The 25,701-nt window shown below is 47.1% G+C and overlaps 1 protein-coding gene across 3 annotated transcripts in view; it reads right to left on the bottom strand.

Moving 5' to 3' along the window:
* The window catches only part of slc3a1 (solute carrier family 3 member 1), a 42,952-nt gene extending 17,917 nt beyond the window's left edge, over positions 1 to 25,035 (bottom strand). For all 3 annotated transcript variants that reach the window (XM_085980435.1, XM_085980437.1, XM_085980436.1), the window contains exon 1: positions 24,510 to 25,035. In XM_085980435.1, the coding sequence (XP_085836561.1) occupies positions 24,510 to 24,963 (454 nt within the window). In that variant the 5' untranslated portion in view covers positions 24,964 to 25,035. The remainder of the gene's footprint in view (positions 1 to 24,509) is intronic.
* Between the last annotated feature and the right edge of the window lie 666 nt (positions 25,036 to 25,701).

Raw genomic sequence — 25,701 nt, 5'->3', positions numbered from 1 at the left:
ATCATCTGTCAAGCTTTCCCGACCCTGCAAGCACCAACTTACATACATTTGCCTCGGGGGAATGTGAAAGACAGTGTCAGGAGGTATCATCTGGTGAGGTACCCTACCCAAGTGGAGATGGCAGCAGGTGAGCAGTGTAAGAGGAAGGTAGGGCTGAGGACAGATGTGCTCCTGTCACAAATTCTTACCTCACAAGGGATGCATACAGAGCTGATCCTATTTTTTAATTATTCATTCATGGGATGTGGGCATCGCTGGCAAGGCCAGCATTTATTGCCCATCCCTAGTTGCCCTTGAGAAGGTGGTGGTGAGCCACCTTCTTGAACTGCTGCAGTTCATGTGGTGAAGGTACTCCCACAGTGCTGTTAGGGAGGGAGTTCCAGGATTTTGACCCAGCGACGATGAAGGAACAGCAATATATTTCCAAGTCAGGATGGTGTGTAACTTGGAGGGGAACTTGCAGGTGATGGTGTTCCCATGCATCTGCTGCCCTTGTCCTTCAAAGTAGTAGAGGTTGTGGGATTGGGAGGTGCTGTCAAAGAAGCCTTGGTGAGTTGCTTCAGTGCACCTTGTAGATGGTACACGCTGCAGCCACGGCATGCCAGTGTTGGAGGGATTGAATGTTTATGGTGGTCGATGGGGTGCCAATCAAATGGGCTGCTTTGTCCTGGATGGTGTTGAGCTTCTTGAGTGTTGGTGGAGCTGCATTCATCCAGGCAAGTGGAGAGTATTCGATCACACTCCTGACTTGTGCCTTGTGGAAAGGATTTGGGGAGTCAGGAGGTGAGACACTCGCCGCAGACTATCCAGCCTCTGACCTGCTCTTGTAGCCACAGTATTTATGTGGCTGGTCCAGTTAAGTTTCTTTTTTTTAAAAACTCATTCATGGGATGTGGGTGTCGCTGGCAAGGCCAGCATTTATTGCCCATCCCTAATTGTCCTTGAGAAGGTGGTGGTAAGCCGTCTTCTTATACTGCTGCAGTCCGTGTGGTGAGGGTACTCCCACAGTACTGTTAGGGAAGGAGTTCCAGGATTTTGACCCAGTAACGATGAAGGAACAATGATATACCTTCAAGTCAGGATGGTGTGTGACTTGGAGGGGAACTTGGAGGTGGTGGTGTTCCCATGCACCTGCTGCCCTTGTCCTTCTAGGTGGTAGAGGTCGCGGGTTTGGGAGGTGCTGCCGAAGAAGCCTTGGTGAGTTGCTGCAGTGCATCTTGTAGATGGTACACACTGCAGCCACGGTATGTTGGTGTTGAAGGGAGTGAATGTTTAAGGTGGTTGATGGGGTGCCAATCAAGTGGGCTGCTTTGTCCTGGATGGTGTCGAGCTTCTTGAGTGTTGTTGGAGTTGCACTCATCCAGGCAAGTGGAGAGTATTCCATCACACTCCTTACTTGTGCCTTGTGATGGTGGAAAGGCTTTGGGGAGTCAGGAGGTGAGACACTCGCCGCAGAATACCCAGCCTCTGACCTGCTCTTGTTGCCACAGTATTTATGTGGTTGGTCCAGTTAAGTTTCAATGGTGACCCCCAGGATGTTGATGGTAGTGGATTCGATGATAGTAATGCCATTGAATGTCAAGGGGCAGTGGTTAGACTCTCGCTTGTTGAAGATAGTCATTGCCTGGCACATGTGTGGCGCAAATGTTACCTGCCACTTATCAGCCCAAGGTTGAATGTCCTCCAGGTCTTGCTATGTGTGGGCATGGACTGCTTCTTTAATCTTTTAATCTCCATATTGATTGGACAAATCAAATTGGCTATGGTTGCCTTGAGGAGGCATTCATAGAGTGTATCTGGGATGGTTTCCTAGAACAGTATGTAATGGAACCAGCCAGGGAGCAGGCTATCTTGGATCTGGTACTGTGTAATGAGACAGACTTAATAAATGATCTCATAGTAAAGAGTCCTCTAGGAAAGAGTGATCATAGCATGGTTGAATTTCAAATTCAGTTGAAGGGTGAGAAAGTTGTATCTCAAACCAGTGTCCTGATCTTAAACAAAGACAATTACCATGGCATGAGGGCAGAACTGGCTAAAGTGGACTGGAAAAATACATTAAAGGGTAAGACAGTTGAAATTCAGTGGCGGGCATTTAAGGAGATATTTCATAACTCTCAACAAAAATATATTCCAGGGAGAAAGAAAGATTTTAAGAGAATGGAGCACCATCCATGGTTAACTAAGGAAGTAAAGGATGGTATCAAATTGAAAACGAAGGCATACAATGTTGCCAAGATTGGTGGGAGGCCAGAGGATTGGGAAATTTTTAAAAACCAGCAAAGGATGACTAAAAAAAGAGAGATGAATTATGAGAGTAAACTGGCAAGAAATATTAAAACAGATAGTGAGAGCTTCTACAGGTATATAAAAAGGAAGAGAGTAGCTAAAGTAAACATTGGTCCCTTAGAGAATGAGACTGGGGAATTAATAATGGGGAACGGGGAAATGGCAGAGACTCTGAACAAATATTTTGTATCTGTCTTCGCGGTAGAAGACACTAACAACATCCTAATAATGGATAATCAAGAGGCCACAGGCAGGGGGGAACTAAAGACAATCGCTATCATTAAGGAAAAGTACTTGCTAAAATAGTGGGACTAAAAGACGACAAGTCTTCTGGACCAAATGGCCTGCATCCCAGTGTCCTAAAGAAGTGGCTGCAGAGATAGTGGATGCATTGGTTGCAATATATCAAAATTCCCTGGACTCTGGAGAGGTTCCAGCGGATTGGAAAACCACAAATGTAACACTCCTATTTAAGAAAGGAGGGAGACATAAAGCAGAAAACTATAGACCAGTTAGCCTAACATCTGTCGTTGGGAAAATGCTGGAGTCCTTTATTAAGGAAGCAATAGCAGGGCATTTGGAAAATCATAATGCAGTCAAACAGAGTCAGCATGGTTTTATGAAAGGGAAATCATGTTTGACAAATTTGCTGGAGTTCTTTGAGGATGTAACGAGCAGGGTGGACAAAGGTAAGCCAGTGGATGTGGTGTATTTGGATTTCCAGAAGGCATTCGATAAGGTGCCACATAAAATGTTACTGCATAAGATAAGAGCTCACGGAGTTGGGGGTAATATATTAGCATGGTTAGAGAATTGGCTTACTAACAGAAAGCAGAGAGTCGGGATAAATGGGTCATTTTCCGGTTGGCAAATGGTAACTGGTGGGGTGACACAGGGATCGGTGCTGGGATCTCAACTATTTACAATCTACATTAATGACTTGGATGAAGGGACCAAGTGTAATATAGCCAAGTTTGCGGATGATACAAAGATGGGTGGGAAAGCAAGTTGTGCAGAGGACTCAAAAGGGCTGGATTTTGTGAATGGCGATGAGTTGGAGGCGGGACTGCTGCTTGTCATGTCAATGTCCCGCCTCCATCCTCGTCTGACTAACCAGAGGGATTTTCCCCTGATTGACCTTGTTAAGCCCGCCCTGCGGGCTCAGCAGGGCCAATTAGGGAGGAAGTCACTGACAGATCATGTCAACGTCAGATGTGCTATCTGTCAAGACTTCTTGAAAGAAGAAATGTCAGCATTTGACAGCTCTGTGAAGTTGTCAAACACTGACATTCTCTGTAGTTTGGTGAGACCTTGTGTTCAGGACTCATCAAACCGTTGAACTTTGTAAATTTCACATGGCTATTGTTTGGAGGATCCAACAGCCAGTCTGTGAAATCGACAAGGAGGATGTCGGGTCTCCTGATCCAGCGCAGCTGAAGGCTGTAGGAAGAAAACAAGGTAAGTGAACATTTAAAAAAACTTATCACTCACCTTACATACTTACCACTCCACACTTGCACCCATCACTCACCTCTACATCTTACTTCCAAGTGCCTCCGACCGCCGCAGACCTCCTTCACGTCTCCTCCAACCCGCCGGGATTCTCCGAGGTCAGGAAGCCTTCAACTCTGAAGGTAAAATGGCACTAATCCTTTTTTCTGCCTGTTAACTGCCTGTTGAGCTGGAGTATAAAAGCAGGGAAGTCCTGCTACAATGGTACAGGGTATTGGTGAGACACACTTTGAGTACTGTGTACAGTTTTGGTCTCTTTATTTAAGGAAGGACATACTTGCATTGGCGGCAGTTCAGCGACGATTCACTAGGTTAATTCCAGAGATGAGGGGGTTGACTTATGAAACTTATTGATGGGATTGAAGGCCGATAAATCCCCAGGGCCTGATAATCTACATCCTAGGGTACTTAAGGAAATGGCCCTAGAAATAGTAGATGCATTGCTGGTCATCTTCCAAAATTCTATAGACTCTGGCACAGTTCCCATGGATTGGAGGGTAGCTAATGTAACCCCACTATTTAAAAAAGGCGGTAGAGAGAAAACGGGGAATTATAGGCCTGACATCAGTAGTGGGGAAAATGCTAGAATCCATTATAAAAGATGTAATAGCAGAGCACTTGGAAAACAGTGACAGGATCGGACAAAGTCAACATGGATTTACAAAAGGTAAATTGTGCTTGACTAATCTACTGGAATTTTTTGAGGATGTAACTGGTAGAATAGATAAGGGAGAACCAGTGGATGTGGTGTATTTGGAATTTCAGAAGGCTTTCGATAAGGTCTCGCATAAGAGATTAGCATGTAAAGTTAAAGCACATGGGATTGGGGGTAAGGTACTGACTTGGATAGAGAACTGGTTGGCAGACAGGAAGCAAAGAGTTGGAAAAACATGCCTTTTTCAGAGTGGCAGGCAGTGACTACTGGGGTACCGCAGGGATCGGTGCTAGGACCCCAGCTATTCACAATATATATAAATGATCTAGATGAGGGAACTAGATGTAATATCTCCAAGTTTGCAGACGACACAAAACTGGGTGGGCGTGTGTGCTGTGAGGAGGATGCCGAGAAACTCCAGTATGATTTGGACAGGTAGGGTGATTGGGCAGATGCATGGCAGATGCAGTATAATGTGGATAAATGCGAGGTTATTCACTTTGGTGGCAAAAACAGGAAGGCAGATTATTATCTGAACGGCAATAGATTGGGAGAAGGGGAAGTGCAATGAGACCTGGGTGTCCTTGTGCACCAGTCGCTGAAGGTAAGCATGCAGGTGCAGCAGGCGGTTAAGAAGGCAAATGGTATGTTGGCCTTCATAGTGAGAGGATTCGAGTACAGGAGCAAGGATGTCTTGCTGCAGTTGTACAGGGCCTTGGTGAGACCACACCTTGAGTATTGTGTGCTGTTTTGGTCACCTTATCTGAGGAAGGATGTTCTTGCCATGGAGGGAGAGCAGCGAAGATTCACCAGACTGATACCTGGGATGGCAGGAATGACATATGAGGAGAGATTGGGTCGATTGGGCTTATATTCGCTGGCGTTTAGAAGAATGAGAGGGGATCTCATTGAAACTTATAAAATTCTAACAGGACTGGACAGACTAGATGCAGGAAGGATGTTCCCGATGGCGGGGGAGTCCAGAACCAGGGGTCACAGTCTAAAGATAAGAGGTAAGCCATTTAGGACAGAGATGAGGAGGAATTTCTTCACCCAGAGAGTGGTGAACCTGTGGAATTCTCTACCACAAAAGGCAGTTGAGGCCAATTCATTAAATATATTCAAGAAGGAGTTAGATATATTTCTTAAGGCTAAAGGGATCAAGGGATATGGGGAGAAAGCAGGGACAGGGTACTGAATTTGGATGATCAGCCATGATCTCATTAAATGGCGGAGCAGGCTCGAGGGGCCGAATGGCCTACTCCTGCTCCTATCTTCTATGTTTCTAAAAAGGTTGAGCAGGTTGGGCCTATACTCACTGGAATTTAGAAGAATGAGAGGTGATTTTATTGAAACATATAAGATACGGAGGGGGCTCGACAAGGTAGATGCAGAGAGGATGTTTCCCCTCATGGGGAAATCTAGAACTCGGGGCATAGTTTCAGAATAAAGGGTCGCCTTTTAGAACTGAGATGAGAAGGAATTTCTTCTCTCAGAGGGTCGTAAATCTGTGGAATTCTCTGCCCCAGAGAGCCATGGAGACTGGGTCATTATATACATTTAAGGTAGAGATAAGACAGATTTTTGCAAGATAAGGGAGTGAAGGGTTATGGGGAGTGGGCAGGGAAGTGGCTTTGAACCCAAGATCAGCTGTGCTCTTATTGAATGGGGAAGCAGACTCAAGGGGCCAAGTGGCCTATTCCTGCTCCTATTTCTTATGTTCTTTCGAGCAAAAGCACTTAATGTAGTCTCATGAGAATCATCAAGGCTTCCTCTATGAAGTAGCAGAAAATATACAGCAGTATAGCTCCAATCTGTGCAAGGATACAAGGCTATTCAGGGAACCTGCAGTCCACCAACTAACGAGTGGCAACTGTATGGCGATCTGCATTGGGAATTCCCAAGGACAGAGTATCCACCCCAGATGCAGTTTCGCTGGCCAAAGCTACTATTACTATCCAATTTATAGGATGCTGTTACTTCTAGCCTCAAGAGATTAGATGATTGCCTTGACAGGACCTTGTCGCTAGGTTGAGACTCCCTAGTGGTGGTCAAAAGCTATCCCCACTCAGACCCCTTGTCTTCCGCAAAGGGCACCCAGCAGCTGGGCCATGACAGGAAGAGGCACAGATGAGGCAGTTACCTTTCAGAATGATAACCCATCTATCCAAAACAGTCTTTCCTATTGAGAGGACTGTAGAAGAGGCAGGTAGATGACAGAAGCGGGTAGGGGACTTGATGACTACATGTGTGTCATCATTGAGACGCTACTCTCTAGGGAAACATCCCACTTGGTATAAGTGCTGCACACTCTTGTGCTGTTGCCTCTGTTCCATGGGGAAATGGACAAAAGAATTTCCCCTGACAAACAAGGCTTCTGCGAGTTGCTTAATGCATCAGTGGATAAAAGCCATTCTATGGCATATCTTACTGGTGGTTATTTGAAAGGATCCGGTTGTGTAAAAAATCATGTGCTGTGATGGCTTTTACAGCAACAAGCAGCATTGCCCCTGTGCTAGGTCTTTGATGCAAGTCAAGTTCCAGTAGATAACATTCTTGTAGACTCCTTCGTGGAGTGGAAAAGGTACTGTGGCTAAAGGTCTCTGAGAAGGTAGTCTTATTTTCCAAAAATTAAGCAGCAAACAACAATAAAGCAATGCAGAAACAGTAACAGAGAAACAGTAGTATGACAAGTCAAATATGGTAGTAAAATGACAGTTAATCCCAGCTTTAAGATTTGAAATTCACTGGCGACCAGAGTGGAAACCAAGAAGCAACTGTTCTATATGGGCGAGCAGTTCAAAAACCGTGAAGAGGCCAGAAAACAAGGGGAACTGGCTGCAGGACGAATTAAATACATTTGCATAAAATTTGGGGTGCAGCGTCCATAAAATGTAGACATTTCACAATCATGAAATCAGGATCACTACAATGTTGGGACACAGGCCTACCAACCCAATTCTGCAATGTTTGTGCTCAGAATGGATGTCTGAGCTCTATGAGTGCAACATTGGGGAATCAACTTTATTGCTTCTTGGTTTCCACTCTGGTCGCCAGTGAATTTCGAATCTTAAAGCTGGGATTAACTGCCATTTTTTGCAAATTGGATTTTACTACAGGTAGACTATCCTTTATCCGAAAACCTCGGGACCAGCCGTGTTTCGGTTTTAGGAGAATTTCGGTTTTCGGAAGGTGCGCGAAAACACTTCGGTTTTCAGAGGTAATTCGGTTTTCGGGAGTGCGGATAAAGGATACACTATCCCTTATCCGAAAATAACGACTATAAATACTGTAGTTACAGGGATAAATACTGTAGTACAGTTTATTTGTAAGGAAAGCATTCAGTAAAACTTCAAACATGTACAGGTACAAACTAAGCTAAATACCTGTACATAAACATGCAATGAAGGTACATTACATCTGGCTTGAGGATCTTGGAGAGGATGGTACATCAGTGTTGTCATCATTGTCATCAGGTTGGAGTTGGACATCTGAAGATGGGCCAGGAACAGGATTCTCAAGTGATGAAGCAGCATTACATCTGGCTTGAGGATCTTGGAGAAGAGGGTACATCAGTGTTGGCATCATTGTCATCAGGTTGGAGTTGGACATCTGAAGATGGGCCAGGAACAGGATTCTCAAGTGATGAAGCATGACTACGACAGACGGCCTTTTTAAAGACTTCTTCCAGTGTCATCTGTCTCATTAACATTGGTTTCTGTCTAAGCAGTCTCTCTTTAATTGAGTAAACTTGCATAATCTCTTGCTCACTGATAAATGCACGTTTTTCAAGGCCAGCAATTAACTGATCACACATTGTCACCATATCGTCTATGGGGATTTTGTCACCTGTGTTCACAATGTCATCATCATCATTACTACTGTCCTCATGCTTGTCTTTATTTAACACCATTTCAGCAATTTCCCCATCACTCAACGAATTCACAACAGGTGCATCATTGTCAATGTTCAGCACTTCTTCGATGTCAGCTTCCTCTAACGTATTTACACTTTCGGATGATAAACCTTTGGCGTAAGTGAGGAGGTTTGATATCATCATCTTCTCCTGACTGACAGGAAATCCTTCAAACTCGTCATCTGCAGGTCCATCTTCATGAAACATCGTTGAAGGCCAAAGTCTGTGCCAGGCATTTTTTAATGTTGGTTTGTCAACATCGTTCCAAGCATTAGCAACTGCATAAATGGCATCCTTAACATTGAATTCTTTCAGGAAGCTTTGGATTCCTTCGCCTCTGTTGATTGCATCAAGCATAGAGTTCAAAAAAACGTCTTTATACTTGCTCTTCATGGAGCGTAAAATTCCTTGGTCACAAGGCTGTATTAAAGATGTCACATTAGGGGGAAAGTTAATGCTGAAAACATAACTTTTCACAAGAAGTTCAGGAGGGGGATGTGCGGAGCAGTTGTCCAGGAACAATAAAATTTTGCAGTTTTCTTCCAGTCCAACTTGCCTGCAATGAGCTCGTGTCGCTGGTACGAAGTGGTTATTGAACCAGTGAGAAAATATTCCTCTGGTTACCCATGCTTTCCTGCTCGCATAATAATGCACAGGTAAATTGCATACACCTTTCAAACATCTCGGATGTTGGCTTTTTCCAATCACTACCAACTTTAACTTGTGTGTGCCTGCAGCATTGGCACACCCAAGAACAGTCAACCTGTCCTTAGCATCCTTAAAACCTGCTGGTGCACTCTCATCAGCCGTTGCTAATGTTTTTCTAGGAACGTAGCGCCAGAACAGAGCTGTTTCATCAGCATTGTAAATTTGTTCAGGACCGAGGTTTTCATCCGATATTATTTTTGCAAACTCATCTATGTAATTTTCAGCTGCTTCATGATCAGCAGAAGCTTTTTCACCACAGATTTTCAGATATCTTATACCATGACGCTTCTTAAATTTATGCAGCCAACCTTCTGAATATTCACACTCAACTTCAATGTTCAGTTCTTCATGGTATATTCTAGCTTGCTTCATGACCATCAAACCAGTCAGTGGCACACGTTCACCTCTGCGTTGTCGAATCCACTCGATCAGCACACGGTCAAGATCTTCATTTTTTGCCCTATGCAATGTTTTCCTAATTTTCATTAGTTTATGGTCATCACTGTCAGTGTAAAATTTCAACAACTTGTCTTTCTGTTTCTTTGTGTCATATACGGTGGTACTTCCCACACCATATTCTTCAGTAAGATGTCGCACAGACACACCACGATCAAGCTTCTGCAATAACTCCACTTTCTGCGATATCGATAATGAGCGACGCTTCCTTCTCTGCTTCTCACTGTTACCCATTGGGGTATCTGCAGCTCTTTTTAGCATTTTCACAAATTGTTAAAAGCCAGCAAATATCTAAGAGAGCAGCAAATATCTAAGAGAGCTGCAAATATCTAAGAGAGCTGCAAATATCTAAGAGAGCAGCAAATATCTAAGAGAGCAGCAAATAGCAGCAAATATCTAAGAGAGCAGCAAATATCACACAGAGCAGCATAACACCTGCGTGGGTCAAGCATCGGCAGCGTCGGGTCATGCTTTGCGCCACTTTCGGCTTTCAGAGGTTTTCTGGTTTCGGATGTGTGGATAAAGGATGGTACACTATCTCTTATCCGAAATTGGGTGGGGTTCGGCGGGGGTGGGGTACGGCGGGGGGGTTGGGGGTCGGTGGGGGTCGGGTTCGGCCGGGGGGTCGGGGGTGGGGGTCGGCGGGGGTCGTGGTCGTGCGCATTTCGGTTTTCAGAAGTCATGCTTTGCTCCACTTTCGGCTTTCAGAGGTTTTCTGGTTTCGGATGTGCGGATAAAGATTTCGGTTTTCAGAAGTGCGGAAAAATGCTACACTATCCCTTATCCGGCTAGGCCTGTAAGTCGTGCGCCACTCTGGTCATGTCGTGCGCACGACTTACGCTGACCGAAAAAACCTTTGGTTTTTAGAGGGCTTCGGTTTTCGGAAGTCCGGATAAAGGGTAGTCTACCTGTACCATATTTGACTTGTCATACTACTGTTTCTCTATCACTTTATTGTTGTTTGCTGCTTAATTTTTGGAAAATAAGACTACCTTCTCAGAGACCTTTAGCCACAGTACCTTTTCCACTCCACGAGGGAGTCTACAAGAATGTTATCTACTGGAACTTGACTTGCATCAAAGACCTAGCACAGGGGCAATGCTGCTTGTTGCTGTAAAAGTCATCACAGCACATGATTTTTTACACAACCAGATCTTTTCAAATAACCACCAGTAAGATATGTCACATCAAAACATTGCAAAATATCTAAAGGTGGGGTGATGAGAGACCTCATTTAAATTTGGCAGGCTTATTCCAGGGCTCGCCGGATTGGAGCCTCAAGATTGGTTCAGGTCAGGACAGCCGCCATCAAGGCAAGTTATGGGGATAGGGGGAGTGGCAGTCACGATTGCAGAGGCTGAGGGCCGGGTGGAGGGGGGAAGCAGTGGCCCAGATTATCTTTGTGGGCCCCGGAGGATCAATAGTGCCCAAAGCATGGCTTAGCGGGGGGCAAGCCTGGGTCTTATAGTCAGAAACAGGAGAATGTATAATGGAGAACAAGGAAATGGCAGAGCAATTAAACACATATTTTGGTTCTGTCTTCAAGGAAGAGGACACAAATAACTTCCCAGAAATGCTAGGGAAGGGCCTAGAAATTCAGTTGCGTTCGCCAGCCGTTAGCGCCATAAGAGGGGTAGATTTCGAGCGCTAGGCACTTAGCGCCCGGGCGCAGGCCGATCTGCGCCTACGCCCAACTTCAGTTGACATTTAGCGCCGGCGCAAAGTGTTTGCGCCCGCTCAGCTGCGCGCGCAGCTTGTGACGTCATTTCGTCGTGCAACGCTGTTTGTGCGCCCCAAACCGGAAATTCAGTGGCGCCTGCCCAATGTGGGCGTGGCGCTGTTAAGAACTGTGAAGTGGAACGCAGCAGAGGCCCTGCGGGCCTCGGGGAACGCTAATTAAAGGGCACTTAGACTGAACTATAAAGGCCAGCCATTTTGCTGCAATGACTTTAGTGCTTTGGATTTCTGGACAGAGACCAAGGAACAGACCTTACTGATTTGGGACAACATAGGAGAGGTATTTTTGGCTTCTGGCCAGAGCTTGGAAATTTGACTCATTGTGATTTCACTGTTTGCAAGTTTATTATGGGGGCTGCATGGGGTTCCAACCCTCAGTTCCAGCATTATGTGCGAAGGGCTCGCAGACGCCGTGTGAGAGGGCCAGCCATGCCGAGATGCAGAGGGGCCATCAGGCGTCGGCAACGTAGGCCTTACCCACTCAGGGAATACCAGCAGCAGGTGTCCTATCTCACCATGACTGCCGCGCATTGTGTTAAGAGGCTGCGCTTCAGAAGGGAGGTGGTTGCAGAGATCTGCCAGCTGCTTCACAGAGATCTGCGTCCACAGCTGATGTGCAGGACGTCTCTGTCGGTGGAAGTGAAGGTCACGGTGGCTCTGAACTTTTATGCAAGCGGATCCTTCTAAGCCGCTGCTGGGGACATAGCGAACATCTCCCAGTTCGCCGTGCATCGCTGCATCCGGCAGGTCACCGATGCCCTTTTTGCAAGGAGACACCAATTCATCTCCTTCCCCATGACCCTAGAGAGGCAGGAGCAGCGTGCAGTCGGATTTGCCAGGATCGCCGACTTCCCCATGGTGCAGGGCGCCATTGACTGCACGCATGTGGCTATGCGGGCACCTATCGACAATGCCGAGGATTACCGCAACCGGAAGGGCTACCATTCCCTCAATGTACAGCTGGTGTGTGAGCACAGGCAGCGCATCCTAGCTGTCAATGCCCGCTTTCCAGGAAGCAGCCACGATGCATTTATCCTGCGCCAGACTACTGTGGCTGACATGTTCGAGGCACAGCCTCCACCAAGGGGATGGCTTATTGGGGACAAAGGCTATCCTTTGTGTACATGGCTCATGACCCCGCTCCGCGCGCCCAGGACCCCTGCTGAGGAGGCATACAACGAAAGCCATCAAGCCACAAGGAACATCATAGAGCAAACGATTGGCGTCCTCAAGCAACGGTTCCACTGCCTGGATCGTTCCGGCGGATCTCTACAGTATTCGCCGGATAGAGTCTCCCAGTTCGTCGTCGTTTGCTGCATGCTGCACAACCTGGCTATCCGCAGGACTCAGGCACTGCCACCTCACGTTGGACCACCACCTCAGGAGGACGAGCAGGAGGACCATGAGGAGGAGGAGGAGGAGGAGGAGGAGTACCAGCCCAGGAGGGAGCCACAAGGTCCAAGGGCCGTCCGCCGGCGGCTTATTGAATGACACTTCTAGGCCCCCTGTCAGGGAATGGCTTGTGGCAATGAACGCACCTGAATGCAGCCGCCCCGCAAGCCCTCAGCCGGTTAACGCAACAACCACTTGAAACATGACACCTGGACAAGCTGAATAAATAAAAAGCTTTATTTAACAAACTCAGGGCCCTTCCCACATGAAACAGAAAAACAGACAAGACCCCCAAAAAACAGTCAAAAACATATCTCACTCCCACAACCTGGGGAGAAATAACAAAAGTTGTCCATCCAATTGGCCTTCATCCTCGGCCTAACCAAGACAAACCCCCCCATACAGAACACAAACACCCCCATATAAAAAAACAGTTGGCAACACACTCTACTTGGTGTGCCAAGAGGGCGAGTCCTTGTGCAGGCTTCTCCGGCCCCTGCCCGGCCTGTTGCTCCGCCTCAACCTGGGCCCTGTGGGTGTTGCAAGGCTGGGGGAAGGCTCCTGAGGGGCACAATGCGTGACAGCAGATGCCCTTGGGGGTCGGCCTAGACGAGGTCCGGCCCTGGAGGGGCCGGCTGCTGACTGCTGCAGCTGTGGCTGGGCAGCATCAGTCTCACCAGCAGCTCGTCGCAGCTTGGCTGGGGCAGTGGCAGTGGTGGCTGCAGCAATGGGGGCAAGCTGGCTGATGCCAAGCGCTCGCTGGTCGCCAGAGACACTGACACTCGGCCGGGCTGGCACTGCAGCAAGCGCAGCAATCTGGTGAAGGCCAGACCGCTGTGCTGCAGCAGGGCGGCGGGTGCCCTGGCGATGCGTCCGTGACACAGCGAGTGTGGCAGAAGTGAGTGCCCGAACAGCCCTGGTCTGTGCCCGCATCAGACCAGCCAGTGTCTGCACGGCCCCACTCAGGAACTCTCGACTCGCGTCCTGTGCTGCCGCGAGTTGGTCGACACCCCTGGCCTGTGAGTCCCCGAAATCGGCCACACTATGAGCCAGGGACTCAATGGCCTGAGGCAACTGTCCCACAACCCCCATGAACTCGGTGTGGCGCCGCTCCGAGTCCGCGGACATTTCATCAAGGAGGCGCACCTCCTGGGCGAGGACCGTCTCCGGACTGGAGGCCGGACTCTCCCTCTGGGGAGAAGGCCGCCGAGCTGCCCGACCCTTCCCGCGTGCCTGGACGCCACTGGGCCCAGCAACTGCCCTCCCCTGCAACACTTCCCCCCCTCTGGGGAGAAGGCAGCCGTGCTGCCCGACCCTTCCCGCGTGCCTGGACGCCACTGGGCCCAGGAGCTACACCCCCCTGCAATACTTCCCCCTGGCTCTCCTCCAGGCAAGACGTGTCCCCTCCATTGCCATCCCCTGGCGCGGATGAGGGATCCCCCGATGTGCCGCCTTCCTCTTGGTCCTTGTCGTCCTCCTCTTCCGAGGGACTGGCACTCTCAGCTTCAGGGACCTCCTCCTCACCAGCTGAAAGCAGGAAGGCACAAGAGTAGCTTTAGAGTGAGGACAGGGCGTCAGCGAGGGAGGCATGAGTGTTGGCATTATGCGCATTGGTGGGACAGTGGCAAAGGATGTAGATCTGAAGCGCAAGGGGAACGAGAGAGGTCCAAACGGTCATGTCCTTACCATTGGGGCCCAGCACAGGGTCGGCATCTCCAATAGCTACGGGGCCAACCACCCGGGCACGCATGAGTCGAGCCATGCGCTCCTCCAGGTCACTGAGCTCCTGGAACTGGACACGGCCTCCCCCGGTGACAGTCCGGCTCTTCAGATTCTGCGCCAGCTTGGCCTGCAAGAGAAAGGACGGCCTCTAAGTACAGTGTGGTGCCCTGTTGTTGTGTGCACTGCCTCCCATGGTTGAATAGCTTGGCCAGTGTGGTGCCCTGTTGTTGTGTGCACTGCCTCCCATGGTCGAATAGCTTGGCCAGTGTGTAAAGTGCAGAAAGTGCTATTGATGATCATGCCAGTGCCATAGCTGCGGGAGGAGGGCTGGCCATTAGGCCTTTGAGGTCCCTTTGCCCATAATGTGAGGTGCACATGCAAGGATGAGGAGGACACTGGAAAGGGTACTCACCCTGACCAACCGAGTGAGGTCGTTGTACTTCTTGCGGCATTGGTCACCAGTCCTGGGGACATCGCTGTTGGCTGAGACCCTCTGGGCGATTTCCCTCCAGGCTCTCCTGTACTGCCTCCTGGGAGCCTTCTTGCCACTGTCCGGGCACAAGATCTCTCTTTTCTTTTCCAAACCCCTAAGCAGCACCCTCAAAGCATGCTCTGAGAAGCGCTGCGCTCGTTCACGGGCCTTCTGCATGGCTTCAGGCGCTATTTGGGTCCACCAGCAGTGTTCAGGCCTAGCTGCAGGGCTCCACTATCCAGGGCGTGGCAGCAGACAAAGTCGACCCTTCCCCCTTTAAGAGCTGGCCGGCGTCAGGGTGTCTGCTGTCAATCAAAACATGACCGCACCTGCGCTGCGCCCGGCCTCGGCGTTATCAGTCTGCACCGCCGGCTTAGCGCCTAAAGATAGGAGTGCAACGCCAGTTTCAGCGCTCGCCCAAACTCCTTGGCCAAAGCTACTGAATATTGGCGAAGTGGCCTCCACTTTCTGGCGGGCGCTAACTTTAGCGCCCGCCCAACTTTACCGCCCCAAAAGTGGCTACACTGAATTTCTAGGCCCAAGGGTCTAGTAAGAAGGAGGAATTAAAGGAACTTAGCATTAGTAAAAAAAATAGTGCTGGAGAAATTAATGGGACTGAAAGCCAATAAATCCCCAGGGCCTGATAATCTGCATCCCAGAGTAATAAAAGAGGTAGCCATGGAAATAGTGGATGCATTGGTTGTCATCTTCCAAAATTGTATAGATTATGGAACAGTTCTTGCAGATTGGAGGGTGGCAAATGTAACCCCACTATTTAAAAAAGGAGGGAGAGAGAAAACAGGGAACTACAGACCGGTTAGCCTAACATCAGTAGTAGGGAAAATGCTAGAGTCTATTATATCTTTGTGGGCCCCGGAGGATCAATTGTGCCCAAAGCATGGCTTAGCAGGGGGCAAGCTTGGGTCTTATAGTCAGAAATGGGAGAATTTATAATGGGGAACAAGGAATGTTCGTCCATATGCCCGATACAAGACTCCCAAAACAAGCGCTCTACTCGGAGCTACTACACGGCAAGAGAGCCCCAGGTGGGCAGAGGAAACGCTTCGAGGACACCCTCAAAGCCTCCTTGAAAAAGTGCAACATCCCTGTTGTGTATGTAATATGTGTGCTACTTTAAACCTATGGACAGGACTGCACTACTTGTAGGGCGTAGGGATACGCAGTACCACTCCTGGCCATAGGGGTATAAATAGTACTGTGGGTACTGATCTCCCCTCAGTTCCCGCCTGTGGGCATGAAGTAAAGACCTACGTATAGTCCCTACCTCCAACCAGTAAAGACCTGTTTTTATTGTTACTCATTAGTCTGTGTCTTAATTAACTAAATAATTCACAGACTTAACACTGGCGACGAGTCAGGTTCTTACCCTGCGGCAGTTGAAGAGAGGTTTCAAACATCACCACCCCACTAGAAGCGACAGGCTTTAGGACTCTGAAGCCTCCATCAGCGACTGAGCACTGGAGTGCAGCAGCCATCCTGACAGCTTCCAGCGACTGACAGAAGTCTTTCTGCAGTTTCCTTGTTCAACCTAGGTGGTGGGGTAAGCCGTGCAGCGTTGGCTGCAAAGACAGGGCTGGGGAAGTTGGAGGAGATAAGGGCCATCGATCGCGATCGGAGATAAGGCCGGGCCGCTTTCAAGTGCGAGGCGCAGTGCGGGCCAGCGATCGGAACCAAAGATAAGGGCCGCACTCGGACTGAAAGGCGCGGCGGCTGCAGAAGCTCAAGGTGCGAGAGCCGCGGTGCACAGCGCGGGCTATCGATCGCACAGAAGATAAGGGCCGAGAGCCGCTTCGGTCGGGAGCCACTTCGCGATCCATCGATCGCATCCGCTGATAAGGGCCGCACTCGGGCGATCGCGGCGAAGATAAGGGCCGCACTCGGGGGCTGAAGGGAGACGGCGTCGGGGGACGGGTGAAGACCGCCAAGCGCTGGAAAACCGCCATTTTGTGGGCGGAGGACGACGGCAAGAGCGGGAAGCCGCCATCTTTGATAACAAGTAAAGAAAATAAAATCTGAGAAATTGCAAATCTACAATGCCTAAACACGGGAATATTAGCACCTTTGATAGTGACCTCGAAGATTGGGCCATATATGTTGAAAGAGTAAAAAATTATTGTAAGGCCAATAAAATTCGTGACCAAGATAAAGCTCTAACATTATTAAATTTAATGGGTGCGAAGACATACGGGCAATTGAAACACCTGTTACCACCAGATGAACCGGCGGATAAGACGTTCGATGAGATTGTTACTGTCCTGAAAGATCATCTAAACCCCACGCCGCTGATGCTAGCGGAACGATTTAAATTTTATGACAGAAGGCAGCTACAGCATGAAAGCAATGCTGAATATTTGCTGGAATTGCGTAAATTAGCGAAATATTGCCAGTTTGGAACGGGACTGACAGATGCACTACGAGACAAATTTGTGTGTGGTTTATTTAAACAGGATACACAAAAGCGACTGCTCGAGGAGAATGAGCTGACGCTTGAGAAGGCGGTCACTATGGCAGCAGCACACGAAGCCGCAGCGAGAGGCACGGCAGTAATGCAGCTACGGTCACCGGAGCTCAGTGCACACAAATTGGGTGTGAGTTCTGGCAAATGTTATCGTTGTGGAAAGACAACGCATGATCAGAACCAGTGTTGGTTTAAAAACCAAGAATGTAGAACATGTGGTAGGCTTGGACATATAGCTAGAGTATGCAGGTCAGGGAAGAAGACCAGCAACAAGAAGTCACCGCAAGGGAAATACGCAAAGGTATACAAGGTGGCCGAACAGGAGTCCGATTCAGACGCTAGCAGTAGTGAACTGGCTAGCTTAAGGGTACTCAACGTTGGTAAGGGTGCAGACCTCCAGACAATTTGGGTTACTCTTCAGATAGAAGGAGTCCAAGTAAAAATGGAATTGGACACTGGATCGGCATTGTCGGTCATGAATAAGAAAGATTACAGAAGGTTATTCCAACATATTCCCCTACAGGATACGGAGATTATATTGACAACCTACACGGGGCAGAGTGTGTACCCCATCGGGACAATAAAGGTTGCAGTGGCCAACAAGGGCGAAGGAAGTCAAATAATGGACTTATATGTGCTTTCTGAAGGAGGTCCTCCACTACTAGGACGGGAGTGGATTAGGAAAATGAATATCGACTGGCATTTCCTACAAACAATAACGAGTGAGAACTCGGTGAACATAATCAAACCAGACTCTGGAACTGATGATGGTAAGACCAACCCGTGTGCAAAAGACAAAGTTTCAGCACAGAATTCCACTGAGATAGAGAATTCTGAGTCTGTCCAGTCTACTGACATGCACATTTCTGAGGGACACCGGGCTCGAACTCAACTCCATTTCAAACTGCAACAGCAATTAGAACAAATGATTCGCCGTTTTGAGCAAGAGATGAATGCGACGAAAGAGTTCTTTGATATAGAGTGGGAACATCTGGAAAGACAACAGAAGCAGCTGCTGGAGCAAATGGAGCAGGAGCACACAAAACGTCTGATGTCAGAGGAGTTCACGGTCAGCCAACTCCTGCATATGCTGAAGGACAGGACTCTGAAATGGGAAAAACTTGAACACGAACTTCAATATTCAAACGAAAGGGGTTCGGAGCTCTCAAAGGTTATTGGAAGAGCTGAGGTGGCAACACAGACTGAGATGACTGCAACAGAGCAGCCCTTGGATGCCAAAAGTACGCTGACTCACGTCAACGTAGAACAACAGACCGCTGAAACAGCTGCTCCGGTAGAGGGATTGAATAGTCCGATCAATCAATCTCCAAAAGAAGTTGAAGTAGTAAAATCTCAAATGAGGTCATTAGTAAACGACTTGCTGAAAGCCCAGAAAAAGCTGGATGAAGAGGTACGCATGAAGAAGTCTCTTCAGGAAAGATGTCTGGACTTGGAACAAAAGCTGGCTAATGCCCAGCTGGGTATGGAGGAAATAGAAGACCCTCTCGCTGGCCTAGATCAGGACGACACCGAATATTACCATGACCTATTGAGTGACACTGAATATTATAGTGACCTGGTCTGCCCAGCTTGTGATGAAAACTCCCAAAGTGCAGAAATCAGGATGAATCACTTAAAGTCAAAGGAACATAGGGAGATGGTGGCGCTACAGCTGGCAGCTGACAGGGGAGCCCAGAGAGTCTCTAAGAAGCAGAAAAGGAAAAGACGAAGCAGAAGATGATAACCATCTGAACCATTATCACCCCTACCAGATCACACACGTGGTCCCTCCGAACGGAGCCAAATCAGTTCGGAAGTTCAAGCTGTTAAATCCATGGAAGGACTATTGAATGAGTCACTCCAGCAACGTGAACCGACTACACCACAGAGACTGAATCTGTGAACTATTTTCCGCAGAGATTGAATCTGTGAACTGTTTTCCGCAGAGACTGAATCTGTGATCTGTTTTGACATGAAGTTATCTATGTATCTATGTTATTCTGTTATGTAAACCTGAAGTTATATATGTATATATGTTATTACGTTATGTTAAATGGGGAGATGACTGTAAAGCTAAGAAGGGAGGAATGTTGTGTATGTAATATGTGTGCTACTTTAAACCTATGGACAGGACTGCACTACTTGTAGGGCGTAGGGATACGCAGTACCACTCCTGGCCATAGGGGTATAAATAGTACTGTGGGTACTGATCTCCCCTCAGTTCCCGCCTGTGGGCATGAAGTAAAGACCTACGTATAGTCCCTACCTCCAACCAGTAAAGACCTGTTTTTATTGTTACTCATTAGTCTGTGTCTTAATTAACTAAATAATTCACAGACTTAACAATCCCCATTGACACCTGGGAATCCCTGGCCCAAGACCGCACAAAGTGGAGGAGAAGCATCCGGGAAGGCACCGAACACCTCGAGTCTCTTCGCCAGGAGCAAGCGGAAGCCAAGCGCAACCAGCACAAGGAGCGCAAATCAACCCAATCACCCCACCCACCCGCCCCTTCAACCACCGTCTGCCCCACCTGTGACAGAGACTGTAGGTGCTGCATTGGACTCATCAGTCACTTGAGAACTCATTTTTAGTGTGGAAGTAAGTCATCCTCGGTTCCGAGGGACTGCCTAAGAAGAAGAGTATTATAAAGGATGTGATAACAGGACACTTAGAAAATATCAACGGGGTTAGAGAAAGTCAACATGGATTTATGAAAGGGAAGTCGTGTTTGGCAAACCTACTGGAGTTTTTTGAGGATGTAACTAGTAGAATAGATAAGGAAGAACCAGTGGATGTGGTGTATTTGGATTTTCAGAAGGCCTTTGATAAAGTTCCACATAAGAGGTTAGTGTGCAAAGTTAAATCACATGGGATTGGGGGTAATATACTGGCATGGATTGAAAATTGGTTAACAGACAAGGAAACAGAGAGTAGGAATAAATGGGTCTTTTTCAGGGTGGCAGGCAGTGACTAGTGGGGTACCGCAGGGACCAGTGCTTGGGCCCCAGCTATTCACAATATATATCAATGATTTGGATGAGGGAACCAAACGTAATATTTCTAAGTTTGCTGACGACATGAAAGTAGGTGGGATTGTGAGTTGGGAGGAGGATGCAAAGAGGCTTCAAGGCGATTTAGACAAGTTGACTGAGTGGGCAAATACATGGCAGATGCAGTATAACGTGGATGAATGTGAAGTTATCCACTTCGGTAGGAAAAACAGAAAGGTAGAGTATTATTTAAATGGTGATAGATTGGGAAATATTGATGTACAAAGAGACATGGGTGTCTTTGTACACCAGTCACTGAAAGCAAACATGCAGGTGCAGCAAGCAGTTAGGAAGGCAAATAGTATGTTGGCCTTCATTGCAAGAGGATTTGAGTACAGGAGCAAGGATGTCTTACTACAGTTATACAGGGCCTTGGTGAGACCACACCTGGAGTACTGTGTGCAGTTTTGGTCTCCTTACCTAAGAAAGGATATACTTGCCATAGAGGGAATGCAGCGAAGGTTTACCAGACTGATTCCTGGGATGGCAGGACTGTCGTATGAGGAGAGATTGGGTCGACTAGGCCTGTATTCACTAGAGTTTAGAAGAATGAGAGGGGACCTCATTGAAACATATCAAATTCTGACAGGGCTAGACAGATGGATGCAGAGGGGATGTTTCCCCTGGCTGGGGGTCTAGAATGAGGGGTCACAGTCTCAGGATACGGGGTAGGACATTTAGGACTGAGATGAGGAGAAATTTCTTCACTCAGAGGGTGGTGAACCTGTGGAATTCTCTACCACAGACAGCTGTGGAGACCAAGTCACTGAATATATTTAAGAAGGAGATAGATAGATTTCTAGACACAAAAGGCATCAAGGGGTATGGGAAGAGAGTGGGAATATGGTATTGAGATAGAGGATCAGCCATGATCATATTGAATGGCGGAGCAGGCTCGAAGGGCCGAATGGCCTACTCCTGCTCCTATTTTTCTATGTTTCTATGTCTTAGCTCTGCTATAAAGGAATGAGATCATACAATCATTACAAGACAGTAGGAGGCCATTCATCCCGTCGAGCCCATGCCAGCTCTCTGCAAGAGCACTTCAGCTAGTCCCAGTCTCCTGCTTTTTCCCCGTAGCGCTACAATTTTTTTTCCTTCAGGTACTTATCTAATTCCCTTTTAAAAGCCACAATTGAATCTGCCTCCACCACCCTTTCAGGCATTGCATTCCAGATCCAAACCACTCGCTACATAAAAAAGTTTTCCCTCATGTCACCTTTGGTCCTTTTGCCAATCACCTTAAATCTGTGTCCTCTGGTTCGTGACCCTTCCGCCAATGGGAACAGTTTCTCTCTATCTACTCTGTCTGGACCCCTCATGATTTTGAACACCTCTATGAAATCTCCTCTCAATCTTCTCTGCTCTAAGGAGAACCACCCCAGCTTCTCCAGTCTATCCATGTAACTGAAGTCCCTCATCCCTGGAGCCATTCTTGTAATTTTTTTCTGCACCTTCTCTAAAGCCTTCACATCCTTCCTAAAGTGTGGTGCCCAAAATTGGACACAATACTCCAATTGTGGCCGAACCAGTGTTTTATAAAGGTTCATCCTAACTTCCTTCCTTTTGTACTCTATGCCTCTATTTATAAAGCTCACAATCCTGTATGCTTTTTTAACTGCTTTCTCAACCTACCCTTCCACCTTCAATGATTTGTGCACATATACTCCCAGGTCTCTCTGTTCCTGCACCCCCTTTAGGATTGTACCCTTTCGTTTATATTGCCTCTCCTCATGCTTCCTACCAAAATATATCACTTCGTACTTTTCTGCGTTAAACTTCATCTGCCACGTGTCCACCCATTCCACCAGCCTCTCTATGTCCTCTTGAAGTCTATCCCTATCCTCCTCACTGTTCACTATACTTCAAAGTTTTGTGTCATCCACAGATTTTGTACACCTAAGTCCAAATCATTAATATACATCAAGAAAAGCAGTGGTCCTAGTACCGACCCCTGGGGAACACCACTGTATACCTTCCTCCAGTCCGAAAAACAACCTTTCACCACTACTCTCTGTTTCTTGTCACTTAGCCAATTTCGAATCCATGCTGCCACTGTCCCTTTTATTCCATGGGCTTCAACTTTGCTGGCAAGCCTATTATGTGGCACTTTATCAAACGCCTTTTGGAAGTCCATGTACACCACATCAACAGCATTGCCCTCATCAACCCTCTCTGTTACCTCATCAAAAATTCAATCGAATTAGTCAAACATGATTTGCCTTTAACAAATCTGTGTTGGCTTCCCTTAATTAATCCACACTTGTCCAAGTGGCTGTTAATTTTGTCCCTGATTATTGTTTCTAAAAGCTTCCCCACCACCGAGGTTAAACTGACTGGCCTGTAGTTGCTGGGTTTATCCTTACACCCTTTTTTGAACAAGGGTGTAACATTTGCAATTTTCCAGTCCTCTGGCACCAACTCTGTATCCAAGGAGGATTGGAAGATTATGGCCAGTAGCTCCGCAATTTCCACTTTTACTTCCCTCAGCATCCTAGGATGCATCCCATCTAGTCATGGTGACTTATCTACTTTAAGTAAAGCCTACCTTTCTAGTACCTCGTCTTTATCAATTTTTATCCCATCCATTATCTCAATTACCTCCTCTTTCACTATGGCTTTGGTAGCATCTTCTTCCATGGTAAAGACAGATGCAAAGTATTCATTTAGTGCCTCTGCCAGGCCCTCTGCCTCCATGCGTAGGTCTCCATCTTGGTCCCTAATCGACCCCACCCTTCCTCTTACTTTATATATGCCTATAGAAGACTTTTGGATTCCTTTTTATGCTATCTGCCAATCTATTCTCATACACCCTCTTTGCCCCTCTTATTTCCTTTTTGACTTCCCCTCTGAACTTTGGGGAAGTTCAGGTTCAGACATCAGAGGCTCAGCCTACAAAGGAAACTCCTTTTGTAGGCTTTGCAACAGCAGTTGTTGGGGGACAGCCTGCCTAGGAGTTACTGCAGCATGTCTAAGAGTATGGAGGAATTCCGTTCCAGCATGTGCAGCATTCTGTCCAGTGACATGAGTAGTCGACAGTCTACTACGGAGTTTGTGGTCACCTCTGTGGGTGCTGCAGACGACCTCTGCAAAGGAGTCAGCGTCACCAGCTCTGGCAGCTTTGATCAAAGCTCAGACAGGTGCCATATGGCTCTGAGCTACTCAGTATCCATTGGTTTCAAAATGCTGGTGGAACACGTGGATTTGGGCTTCCAAAGCGTCTCTGACCTCCTCCAATCTGCTCTCTGGGAGTGAGGTGCTACAAGAACATGGGAGTGGCAGTGTCTCAATAGAATTGGCACATGTTGCCCACTCTCAGGATGACAGCAGGTCTGCTTCCACTCTACCTACTGAAGCAATGCCCTCCAAGGTGCATGAAAGGCATGTAGATCAGTTTGCCCTGGCACTAGCCAAGATTCTCCAACAATTGGGTTTCTAGAATGACTCTCATTCCTCCTCTCCTCACCCTCCCTGAAGGCAAAGAATGAATTTTGCTAATAATTGCCAAAAAATCTGAGTGTTGTAATCACTACTCAATTTGCAAAACCTTCCATAGCATTGAAATATCAATATCAGCAAAAGTACTGACCAGTTTTCTATGCAGCTGCTTCTGACCTTTACTGCAAAAGATTGCTGGCCAGGCCCACCTCTAGGCGCTACTTCCGTTTCGGTGCCCAAACATTGCATTGGGGTCCTAATCATGTGGTAGGACCCTGATTGGAGTACCATTCTTGCTCTATTGTTGAGTACAGGTGGCTGCCCAGGCTGCTTAACCCACAGACCTCAGGAAAATGGCACTGCCAGCATTTTCAATGGAAACAGGATGGTAAGTCTTTCCCCGTGATTTTCGGTGCCCTACCACCCCATTTACACAGGGTAGGAGGCCTGAAAATTCAACCCTATAAATTAGTCATGAAGCTTGAATTCCTTTTAGTGGCACCAATATTGTTTTGTGTTCCACAAGTGCAAAATTAGATCTTAAAATACTTTTTGTTTAAAGAAAGATAATTATATGCTGGAACACACTATGTTAGTGGATGACTTTCAACATCAGAACTACCTGTTTAGCAAGATAAATGCACAACACTACCTTTTCCTCTAGAATTATTGTTGCTTACCATTCAGGTCTCCGACACCATTCCCATCAGAGTCTTTGAAGGATCGTGGGTAGATCTGGTAGATTTGGCTGGCTTGCCACCAGTCCAGACACTTGGGAGACAGGGCAATGACGGTGATAGTACAGGCTACCAGAACCAGAGTGGCAGCCACAATGAGCCAGAAAAGAATCTCTCTGGGCAGCCTGTAACACAATTGGCTTGAATAGCGTATTAGGACTTCTTTGGGCATTCCTGCATAGGGTCCAGCACCATGATTCGCCTGGTCATTTTTGTCAACTTTTACTGCCACGGCATAATCAGGCTCCTCTTTTGGCTTAGCAGTATCGATGGGTTCACTCAAGCTGCTAGTTCTTCTTTCCTGGCCTTCATCCTCTTTAAAGGCATGATTAGTATTACCTTTTACCTCTTTCAGATCTATATTCACAAGATTTGCTTGATCTGTCGCTAAAGCCATCTTAAGAGTTGTTTTGTGATCATTCTTTTTATCTGTGCTGCTTCCACTCTGAATGGAGTGGTGAAAGGGTTGTACTTTATACAGTTACATCCTGTATCATTGGACTTCAGACCCTTACCCAGCACTTAACAGGTGAAAGTGCAAATAGACCAAAAATCATTAACTATGTGAAAAAGGTATATTTCTACCAGTGCACACAAATACCATTTTCCATTTCTCAGTGCAATCGATAACCTCAAATTTAAAAACTGGTCATGTATGATTTTATTTTTGTTTCATAGAAATGCAGAATTTTTTTAAAACTCAATTCTTTGAAAGGGAAAAAATATAAAAAGACACTTTTAAATACATTTCATTTTCCTTATCTCTTTCTTTTGTCTGCTTCCATTTTAATTCTGTGATACTTCTGATATGTCATTTATATTATCGGTTTGCTAGCACTGCTGAAGTCAACAGCAAACTGGCAATCTAAAATCCTTGGCATTGGGAATCAAAAGCAATGACATCATTTAGGATGATGACTTCCACCAGCACCTCTGATGTTGGTGTGATTTCTGGTCATAATATAAACACAAACTGTGCTTAAACTCCAGGCAAAGGGGGCAAAAAAACATGGTCAATGCCAAATTGAAGCACTAAAGTGTCCCTGCTCCTCTCTGGACATGTAGTGAACTGGTTTCAGCATCACCTCCCTGTACATTGGTTCCTGAATCATTGAACAAGTTAAGAGAGTGGAAG

Source organism: Somniosus microcephalus, chromosome 3, assembly GCF_052327205.1.
Source record: "Somniosus microcephalus isolate GS21.2 chromosome 3, FLI_Smic_1.0, whole genome shotgun sequence".
Classification (NCBI taxonomy): domain Eukaryota; kingdom Metazoa; phylum Chordata; class Chondrichthyes; order Squaliformes; family Somniosidae; genus Somniosus; species Somniosus microcephalus.
This window is presented reverse-complemented; position numbering and strand designations above follow the sequence as displayed.